General features: G+C 39.5%; 1 protein-coding gene across 1 annotated transcript; it reads right to left on the bottom strand.

Moving 5' to 3' along the window:
• Positions 1 to 159: 159 nt before the first annotated feature.
• Positions 160 to 8,826, bottom strand: LOC119123113 (voltage-dependent calcium channel gamma-1 subunit-like). The gene is made up of 4 exons (XM_037251955.1): positions 8,268 to 8,826; positions 2,251 to 2,325; positions 1,527 to 1,673; positions 160 to 1,453 (listed from the first exon to the last, which is right to left on the bottom strand). Exons 1-4 carry the CDS (start codon positions 8,503 to 8,505, stop codon positions 1,221 to 1,223), a joined length of 693 nt encoding a protein of 230 aa, XP_037107850.1. The 5' UTR covers positions 8,506 to 8,826; the 3' UTR covers positions 160 to 1,220.
• Between the last annotated feature and the right edge of the window lie 2,842 nt (positions 8,827 to 11,668).

Below are 11,668 nucleotides of genomic sequence, written 5' to 3'. Positions count from 1 at the left end.
AAGAAGTCAAGTCAAAAACAAGATTCTGATTCATATTATGTCTGTGGAATATGAATTAGAGCAAAACCTACCAATTTTTATCCATCCATCAATGTTTAACTAAATTGAGATCTTCAGAAGTGCGATTTGATAGTATACTGACAATACCCATTACTTCATTCATGCACAATTAACACAAAAGCAAGCATATTTATTTGTCATTAAAAAGGTACACACAAACGTTTTAAACATTTTAACATTTTAAAATTCAAACACACTGATAAATAAAGCCAGACAAAGTCACCATAAAGTGTACGTATTAAAAAAAATTAAATCAGAACAACCCTTCATTGATGGTACTGCCCAAAAAAGCATGTAGCACTAAAAAGGTGTTACTTTTATGTTTTTCAGACTGAAAGAAAACCCTCAACAAATTTGTAGATAGATGCCGTACAGGTGACAAACACAGCTGCAGCAGAGCACATCATGAAGATCATTGGGGGCTTCAGCGTGAATAGCAATTTCTACAGATTTTGTAATCTGGTCATTAGGATTTTTTTAAAACATACATTTGCTAATACAAAGCTGCTTATCGCCTGCACTGTAGGTGTATTTACTCCAAAAAGTCCAAATGAAATAGTCAAATGCAACTCATCTAAAACTCAATATATGACTCCATTCTCATTTTCTTTCATTTGTATTTGTTTTTTGCAATTGTACCATTACTTGTGAGATACCACCAAAATAAATGAGAAGAGGAACATGAAATATGTACAATACATAATACATAAGGCAAAGACTTCATGCACAGCATAATTATCAAATCACACCATGGTCACATTTTAAAACTATTTGATTTTGAATCATGTGGGGAGAAATAGATGAAGGTGACCGCAACCAGATGCTGGACCCCCGATTAAGGTACACATGTGCACCCTAAAAAGAACCAGGAGTAGAATATAGGAAAACAAATCATTGTGCAGGTTTACCTAAGTTAAATCGCAAAATATCGTGTAACCCAGTCTGTTTCCCTGCATGTGAATGACGGGGCTCTGTGTTCTCCATCTTCATCATCAACAGGTTTAGGAGATGACGTGTTTCTTTTCTTTTCTGGTATGTATTTTAGAAACTGTACAACTGACCTACATTCAAGTTGTTTAAAGGTTGAGAGGTAAACTTTCCATCATGGCTACGGTCCTTGCAACTCTTGTTCTTCTCAATCGCTAACACCTATCGGCCTCTCACTCCACTTGCTCGGGCTCGGCGTCCATGCAGGTCTCCCATGGGTTCCTGGGCATTTGTGGCATGGAGAGGATGAGGAGGGCGATGCCAGTGAGAAAGAGAAGAATGAAGCCGGCGCAAGCGCATCCGAAGGACCAGCTGTAGTAGTGCTGGATCCAGATGGTGTCCTCGCTCTCGATCATGCGTTTAACCGACTGACGCATCACCTCCAGTGAAATGAATGAACACAGACCTGGAAAGATAAAGGACAATTTTAAGTTGCTCAGCGTCAGTGCAGATGAGGAGTTATAGCGTAGTGAACCTACCCGAAAAGGCAAAAAACATTCCAGCGGGTTTGAGGAGGTACAGTCTTCCTTTTCCTTTACCCGTGCATGAGCCAATTAAACAGAGGGAGCCTAAGATCATGAAGGCCAGACTGAAGATGGAGATGGCCGCAGCAGAGATGTTGTACTCTGTAATGAGAAATAATTGTCCCATTATTGAAGAAGAAGAAAAAAAAATAGGGATTTTTAACTCAAGGACTTCCAATGCGCTGGAAAATTGTAATTACTATTTTCTTTATACAAGCATGATACACACATCTCGACTAAGCACTGGTGCCTTAATTGTGCTAGCACAACGTGAGAGGTGTCCTGGCTAGTCCATCTATATTACAGATGATTAATGAAGGAGATTCAGAAAACATGGCTTGTAGAGTTACTATATAGACTCCGGAACAGATTATTTCTATTTGAGAACTTGCAGTGTCCGTGTCACTGGTGGGGCTGATAGACTGTGAGTGGCGGATGATGGGGGGAAGGGTTGCTTATGTTTGGAATGCCTGCAATAGCATCTTTAGTTTCGGGTGTGGAAGCGTACGCAACTTAATGCTCACATTTGCACCATCCGATACATCTGCTGCAGCGGGGACAGCTGGGAATGCAAATGTGACAAAACAGCACAAGCGCACAATGACAGATTGAAAGCAGCCGTCTCCGGAGAGTTGGTGAGGGGAGTATTGTGGAGTGGGGGGCAGCCACAGAGACTCACCTTTTTGAGTTTTGTGTTCAAAGATCTCAGAGTCCTGTCCTGGTGTAAAGTGGCCAAAGTAAGTGCAGTTTTCATCTAAGGGGAAAAAACAACAGATATTAAGTTCATTCATGTATTCATTCAATTACAGTATGATGAGTAGCAAGTTCAACAAGACTAGAATATAAAATGTCACTTTTTATGCGGTAATTTCCCAGATATTATTTGGATGGATGGATGGATGGATGGATGGATGGATGGATGGATGGATGGATGGATGGATGGATGGAACTGAACATTCTTTGTTGTCAAAGTCCATCCACCCATTTTCCGTGAAACTTGTCCCCCCCCATAAGACTGCAAGTAGACATGAGGCCTTTATGATTAAGTGTTTAAGAGCTTCTTGCACTTGTAACAAGGAAGACAGTTACAAAAAGAGAAACAGTATATGACAATTGATGGCAACGTGAATCACCTTTGCTTCACCCTTTTGTATTAACATTTCAGTTTTTCGCTGTTTAATATTTCATTATAAATTTGCATTGCATTTATTTTCTACAAGAAAATAGATAAATCCCAACAAAGGAGAGGTGGACGAAAGTCCTCGAACATATTGTTCGAATTCAGAGGTGGCGCTGTAATTTCTTGCTGAGTGGAACAATGCAAGTTATTCGATGAGCTTTGGCATATTAACACCTCAATGTGTACGTTACGAGCTGACAGCTGTCATTTCGTTTCAGAACTTTAAACTGAGAGCCAGTGTGCAACACTTTGCACTACTCAAGCAATATGAAGAGCTGTCGAGTGAACTGTGAAAGCAATGTGGCGTGTTATTTATTGCTCCAAATCTTTTCCAAAGTCCTCGTCAAGTTTTGCCCCGCATACTTTAACTTTGAATTCATATACATACATTATGCTCCACCTGTTGTCACTGTACGGTGTGAATATGTAAATCATACCAAGAAAACCATTTACAAGAATAGACTAGGTAGAAAATTATATATCTTCACAAATCTAGAAGAAATCTAATAAGTCTATCACCTTTGTGTGGGAATGTGCAACAAAATGTCACCAGTTCCACAAAGTATTCGTAGGCATCCTGCCAAAAAACAAATAAAGAAACCAGAAGCACTTCTGTACTAAAAATGCTTCCACTGAAAGGTGGACTTATCAAGGAGGGGGAAAAACATTGTTACTTAGCAACAAGATCCAATTTGGAGGACACACTTGACTTGACTGTAATTTTACTTCAAACCTTGTCAAATCTTGTGGATTATAAATAGTTTTGAGTGTTTGTACTTAATGTGATTACATATTAGCATGTTTAAGGAAATTAAAATCCTTTCTCGTCATTCTCTTCTAACAAGCTTGTTAGTACATAATGTCAGGACATTTTCTGTCTCACTACACTCGGAAGGAAGATGAACAGAGAGAAAGAGGGAGGGAGGGGGGGCAGAAAAATGACTGTGTGCAGGCTTTGTGCTCGACATGTATTTCAAGCAGGTTTTTGTGACTCTTGCTTGGCTTTTGATTAATAATAATTATTCCCAACTGAAAAGACAATGCTTTGATGGCTGTTGCTTTGCATATTCGATAGTTTGTAATGAGCAGTATTTTGGGGCACTTAACAAGAACCCAATTTACATAAAACTTTGTAGAGGTGTGGTCTACCAAAGAGGAACTGCTTCAATTTTGATGAGAATCTGGATGAAGGCGTAGACAACCATTTTTTTTTGCGTCACTAACAAAAAATGTCCCAATTTCACAAAATTATAGTATAGTATAGTTCTGACCTAGAACCAATTTTGGAAAACTTTGTTGAGGTGTTGCACACTACATTATGTTTACTAAACGGTCACCGTCTATTTGCAATTAGAAAAATAAATGGGGCCGCCTATTTGTTTCTAAAATGTTTCGTCACCCTCATGAGCAAGGGAGTACTAACTTACCACACAGATGGGAAAATAGTAAGATGCAATAGATTTCCTTTTTTTTAAGTTTGTTAATACGGGGCAGTTGGTGGTATAGTCGTTCATATACTAGCTAGCACCCCTTAAAATTGACAGTCTGCTCTTTTTTTAAACCTGTAACGTTCAGGCTTGGTGGAGGCCTGAGCCATTCTACTTACATCTTGTTTAGACGTAAATTTACATGCAAGCATCTGTTAACATATGCTAGCGCAAGTCAACTAGGCAACAGTCACATTTGTTTATTGCACTCTACTCGGCTATGTTGACAAGCCACTCTCGCTCCTATTGCTCTTTGTCAGTCATCTGTCCAAGGATCGATCATATGAGGTCATGGACGTAATCGGATTTCAGCATATTTTGTATCACCAATCGTTTTTGTTTTCATCCACAGCAAAAGGCTATTTTTGGTTTGAGTTTCTTTTGAATCTTGCCATTACAAGATGCTTGTTGTCACGTTGTAAGGTGACACGAGTGATGACAACTTTGGTTATGTTGGTGAAATGGTTGACACATGAGCACACCGACAAAATAGTGTCCACGCCACAAACAATGGTGTTAGAGGCCTTTCGGTGTTTGTAATAAATGATAACAAAATGAATCAGTGGATCGCAGAATCGGATAAAACCGAAGGTGCAGACAATCGAAAGCCATATTAAATAAGTGCCTTTACAAATCTCAAAAACTCCAAATGAATGGGATGTATCTCAAAGCCATCGATGTATTTTCTCATTTCTGTACATGATGATTCTCCTGTATTTGCAAAGGCAGATACCTAATAAAATTTCTCCTGAGTGTACAGTGCTTATGTAGCTGACACCCAAATGGGAAATCCACCAGCCTCCACAGAGAAGGCTGGCACATGGCCCTGTGTGCTCTCTCCTGAGAGGAGCATGTCCTGTGAGGACTCAGGAAGGCCAAATGGTAGCAGCCGTTTTACCTCACTGCATTACAACTTTTGTTGAGTGTGGGGTAATTTGAACGTCTGGAAATGTGAAGGCAGCGGGGGCGAGTTCTTGCTATAGTGGGACGACAAACCTTGGAGATCAGTGGGGTCCCCACATGTGGTGCCGTCACTCAAAAGGAGACTCGGACTGGTTGTGAACACTTGACCGCCGCGGCTGCCGGACTTGACAGCTGAGTATTCACGCGGCCTATATTTGTATCTCTAATAACTCCCTGCCACAGACTTTACATGGCATCATTAAAAGATATTGAAAATACATTATATAAATACTATATTTGTTTTGTCTGGAGCCATGCTGAGTTCACTGTTCTCATTTTATCTCTGCTGTGATGGACAGCAACCTTCTCACTCAATCCTTCCTCTTTTCCTTCACCAACTGGCCTTGGTTGAAATGTCTTTAGATCAAGTGGAACCTCTAGATGGGTGGTTAGCAGAAGAACATGAAACGTAAAGAAGAATTTACACAGGAAGTTACAGTATGCGAAGTAAGCTGACTCACATACAAAAAGCCAAGACAGGTCTCTAAGAGTGGTTCATTATTTTTACAGTTAAATCGTATTTAAAAGTTCCCTGTTGTTACTTTTTAGGGTGTAATAGTTTGAAGCTGGAAAAGACTATTTTCATTATTTCCACTATGAAAAGTGGTTCCCCCAAATAGATAATGTTGGACCCCAGAGGCTACACTGTAATCCTGCAATCTACTATAAGACCTCACCAGTTTTCCCCATGAGTGTCTCGCCATGACCTCATCTCAATGCATTACTAATGGTATTAGTCCTGCTTTTTATCACTGGCTTTTGACACCACCCTTAAAGACTTGTGGCTGTGATAAACAATAACGTTCCTCTCCAAATACAGCAAGCAGGTTCGCGACTTTCCTCAAGCAGGTTTACTCAGTTCGTAAACAACGGCATGCAGCACGGCGATGGCCGCTAATCAGACTTATTTATGTGGACCTCAAAATGACTCAGCTTCATTAGTTGCTGAATTCGTCTGAATGACCCTCAAGCAAGATCATAAACTTGTTCACATGATGTCCTACACCGTACAGCAAAAGACTCTTTTTACCGGCATTAAAAGATGCTCAGCACTGAACTAAATGCAGCCAGAAACAATTAAGGCCACTTTTTGGTTGACCAACAAGAATATTGTTTTTGAGCTCCATAAATGAGATTGACTGGGAGATCATCTTTCCAACTTAAAAAAAAAAGTTTGCTTTAATTTTGTAAAATGTGACTTTGTTAAACACTGTAGTTCTACAAGTGCTTCTTTTAAAAAAATTGAAATTATTTTGACTAACAAAAAAGCAAAGAAAACTACAATCTGCATTCTGTGATGCATTTGTCATAATATTAGGATTGTACACTTCCTGCCTAGACAGGAAGTGCTGGTTAAACTGGAAGTAGGAAGTAAGTTCAGTGTAGTGTTTCAAAACCTGCTTTTAAGTGCAATAGAACCTCTCGTGCATGGTCATCTGGACTGAAGTGCTGCATGTACTGTAAGTCTATGCTTTGTATATTTACTGACTGTGGTGTGTTATGTGTAACCTAGGCTACAAACTTTGGATGAAGGCCTAGTCAGTTTGCCTCTCCCTTATTTGTTTTGTTAAAACACTCTTCTTCTTTGCTATTTGTGTATACTGTACTTGGGCAAACGCAGGTTACAACACCGACTCTGCCAAATTAATTTTATTGTTACCGTAATAAAGAATAAATAAAGTGCTACCTTGAGTTCAATTCGTCACATGACCACACATGAACTGTAAAAAGAAATCATCCTCCCCTAATAGAAATCTACCTTCCCCCCCACCCAAAAAAAAAAAAAACTATTTAAATCAAGACATCACTATGCATATTTTTGTAATAGATACATCAACAAATGGTGATTATCCTTTTTTTCTGTTTGTGGGTTCCTATCTGCTGCAAAGGCCTTCTCAGGAGGCTGAGATGTCTCATCCTCCTATTTGTCCCAAAAAGGAGCACGGACGGCATCATTTGTCACTTTGATGCTCCGCAGCATATTTGCAAAGCACAATAATGTTTTAAAATTTAAGACTTGGAACGCAGAGGGCTGAAATTCTACTACATCTTCTTGAACTGTGTTACTCAAGTGCAGAAAGCCAGAGCTTGCTTGTTCATCTTCAATATACACATGTACGTTATGAACAATGAATTTCAGTTTCCACTGTTAAACTCGGGTTGTTTTTAACTTTGGCTCTTGTTTTCAAACTCTTGAGAGTGATCAGACTAAAGTTTGGCTGTGTACTCTAATCATAAGTCATATTTGCGTCAGTGATATTTGAGTCGCAAACAGTTGCTCTCCTCTTACTATTTTAAAGTCATCATTTTAATTTCTTTTGGACTGGACCATTTTGTGCTTGCACCCTCTGTCTTGCACTATGCAACTCTTGGACTCAAAGTTTCTATACTTTAACTTGAAAATTCACCACTCATCATTTATGAAAAATAAGCATCATTTTCAAACTTTTAAGAAGACACAGGTGCAAAATGTAAAACAAAGCTTGTGTAAGCCGCACTATTGTGAGAATAGTTTTGGATGTTTTTTACAGTAGTTTGGTTTTATTTCAGTATGACTACTTTGTAGATTTGTTAGTTCGAATACATGTGTATATATATATATATATATATATATATATTCACATGCATATTTATATGCATATATATATATATATATGTGTATACATATTTATATGCATATATATATATATATATATATATATGTATACATATTTATATGCATATATATATATATATATATATATGTATGTCTGTATACATATTTATATGCATATATATATATATATATATACACACACACACACACATATACATACATATTTATGTTTATATAGGTATATATATGCACGTAAAATGTCATTTCAGTTCGCTATCATTTTTATTTCATTTCATAAACAAAAGATGCTTTGGGGATTTTTGTTTTTTTCATGAGTTTTCATTAACGTGAATGACCTTGACCTGCAGCAGCATCTCTCCCCTTGCTAGCTTATGAGGAATCAGCTGGACATTATCCATCCAAACATGTTCTGTTTTAGTGGAATACAATGAGATGACACCACGCCTCACCTCCAGGCAGGGTGATGGGTCCGCAGCCATGCTTCTCATCGTAGACGTCAGCGCTGATGTAGATATGCTTCTTACACAGCCTCCAAAGGCCAAAGTGGGCCGCCTCACACGTCTCATTGACCTTCTTCACCTGGGGGCTCAGCACGGCCCAGTAGTCCGTCACCACGGCCGTGAACATGCAGGCCATGCCCACCAGCAGCACAAAAATGGCAATATTGATCTTGATGCGCTTTTCCATGCTCCCAGGTGATCAGTGTTCAATCCAGCAAAGAAATAAAAATATCTTTTGCTCGTATACACAATCGATGACTCTTTCCACTTGAATGAGTCAGCGGCAAGCTTTTGTCTTCCTGTCGCTCTATCTGCGCTTTGAGTGTGTGCCTGTGCTTCGAAATGAAGAGGGTCAAACTCCTCCGTCCCACTAATGATCCTTATCCTGCTCGCTGTGACCGAGGGGGCTGCAAGTTTAGAGGCACAGCTGTTGAGGTAGATCAGAAAAGCTGATGACCAAACCAACTGTGTCTGCCTTTGCAAGCAAACGGGATAGTGGTGGTGGGACGCTGCATGTGGCGGTTGGTGTTTTCAAATGGGGCCGGCCGGGGGTGTGTTTGTAATTCTATAAATGTGACCGATGAGTCAAGTTGTGTGCCTATCCCGTTGCTCTCAGCATGTTCGAATAAATTGAACCTCTGAACCCCTTCAGAATTTTATGGGAAAGTAATAATAAACCAAGACCTATTCCATAAAGATCCAACATATCAACATTAACTGGCAACCACTCTTTTTTTTTTTTTTTCTCCCTCCTTTAAATAGTGTGTATACCAAATTCCGTTCATAAACACGCTAAAAATTAGACTTATATAACTAAGGATTTTTAGGCTGGGCAAAGTCTGCTTTCTGTTACCAAATTATCAGGTGCATTGTGGTAACGCCTGCCACTTGTTTTCTGTGTTTGGTCATGTGATGTTTGCAAGGTGCGCCCTGAGACACTGTGATGTCATTTACACTCGCCAGCAAGTTGCAAAATGGCCGCCCCCTGACACGACTGAATTTTTCTGCCCAATTCATATTCCACAAATGCAATAATAATTAGGGTAGCATGTTTAGACAAGTGGGGGATAGATAAAAGATATAATTGTGAATTATTATTTTCCTTTAATTTGCGGCATCTCTGAAAAAAGGTCTGTCGGATTTGTCCAAGATTTTGGTTTATTTATCAGTCATTTGGAACTCTGAGTATTTTCAATAAAGAAAGAATCAGTAGTTCCGGATGTGACTTGGGGAAAGTTGCCCCTAAAACAAGTGATGTTTTTTGCTCGTTACATATCGGATAATGAGGTCAAGCATCAATATCTGGTGTGTTTCACGATTCAAATGAAAGGATATACTCCAACTCGGATTGCTCAGGGCTAAACCGAGCCTCATCACAGTGACAGATGTCTCCCCTGTCGTTGCCGGATCCACTGCATGGCACCAATATCCACAGGAAGCAGGGTATAAAGACCCCTGCCGGGAGAAATGTCAGCCATTTAACACTTTCAAGAACTTAAGAAGAGAGTGGGTGCCTGTGGAGAGGCAATCTTGCCAGGGGGCAGAAGCTCCATCTGACTTAGACACTTCTTCACGGGTTAAAGCTGAATGAGGTTCTCATCCTTTTGAACTGACGATTGATTTTCTACATGGGACATTTTGGAATGTTTGAGTAGTTTGAAGACACTATGGTGTGCTTGGGCTTGAAACGATTGTTCATGCATGAGCAAATGCACCATAAACTCTCAACGATTATCAATAACAATCGCCATCCCGCTCGTAAAAGATAAACTCAAAGACTCAAATCTCGCTCTCTCACTCACAACCATTGTCTGAACAAACATGTGACATGGTCAGGAAAAAAATAGTCACCTGTTTGTGATATGCTTCTCCAAAAAAGGAAAAGAAAGTCTCAATACATGTGAAGCAAATTTCTTGACGCGTAGGAATGTTTCACATAAACAAGGACGCTACTCCTAAAATAAACACCCATTGGATGTAAATGTTTTGTTTAGTATGTGTCATTTGATTGTTTTTGGGAATCTCAAGGACTGATATATGAACTGTAGTGTCGTCTTCTATTTGTCACATCAGCCCAGCATGTGTCATTCTTGCACCTCAACCTAATGGCGACTATGTGAGTGCACGGAAAGGTGACCCATGACAATCTCTTGTCAATTAGTGGAGGAGGCACTATATATCACTGGACTTAACAAGAAGGATTAGGGCACAAGCTTCATTGTGGATAAAAATGTCAGAGCAGATCCACGGGTGTCAAGTAAACAGTATTGGCTGAGCGAACACCCTAATTCAGGACCGCAGAGGAAGAAAGGTCATACGACCTGTTTGGCAACAGCAAGCTACATTTACGCACGCAAGTGGACTCAAAATAAGTCCATCCTAAATCAAGGCTCTGTTGCAGAGACTCTCCAACGACGCTCGCCAAGCACATGAGGATGAGTTTGACCGATTCCAAACTGGGCAACATATTGAAAATCTTTGATGCAACTCAAGTGTGTAAAATAACAAGAATGTGTGTGATATTCTAGATGGCCGTGCCACAGACAACAGCCGCTTTGCTTGATCTTATGTTACTAGACTGGAGAGGAAGCGTTCAGCAGCTTGTTAGCTCAGTCAAGCATTATGTTTGATCGAGCATTTTCACTTTAACACCTCGCATTGGCTGACTGTCTGCCTTCCAGCGTTACGGCACAACATGCCTGCATCAGTGGACAAATATAACCTCTCCGGTCAACGAGCACATCTCTCCCTCATTTTTATTGAACCCCAATTCAACTCTAAATAACAACATTGCTCATTTAAAAAAAAACAAAAAAACATGACATCACTTTATAAAATTTATTGTAAACTGTACTGAAATAAGCCAACAGGTTCTGCAAGTATGCAAACAAAGCAACCAACATGCAACAGTGGCACCATTACTATGAAATAGCCAATTCAAAGAAAGAATTCTCAGGATGGCAGAAAATACGTCATTTTCTGTAACACCCAAATTATCTGAGCGCAAAGGCAACTAGTTCCTAACAGAGACATGTAAATATCATACACCTTGTTGTAACAGTCCCGTTTAGTTACAAAAAGCAAACATACTACATACTGTATTTTCTCATAATGTGGCTGGAATCATTCAACAGCCTATGAAATGTAATGTTTGTGTGGCGCTTTCTTATTCAAGTTGGCCATGCAACCAAGCTAGGACATGGAGGTTTTTTTTTTTATACCAAATGAAATACAGTATTTGCTTTTCTTGTAAACAAAAGAAGTAGGAGCTGCTTGCTTTTTCCTGAACTCCAACAAATTATCATTTGTCCTTGATACCGTCCCTGAGCAATCGACACGCATTTATACCG

This window comes from Syngnathus acus, chromosome 1, assembly GCF_901709675.1.
Source record: "Syngnathus acus chromosome 1, fSynAcu1.2, whole genome shotgun sequence".
Lineage (NCBI taxonomy): Eukaryota > Metazoa > Chordata > Actinopteri > Syngnathiformes > Syngnathidae > Syngnathus > Syngnathus acus.
Note: the sequence above shows the minus strand (reverse complement) of the source record. Positions and strands in the feature narration are given on the sequence as shown.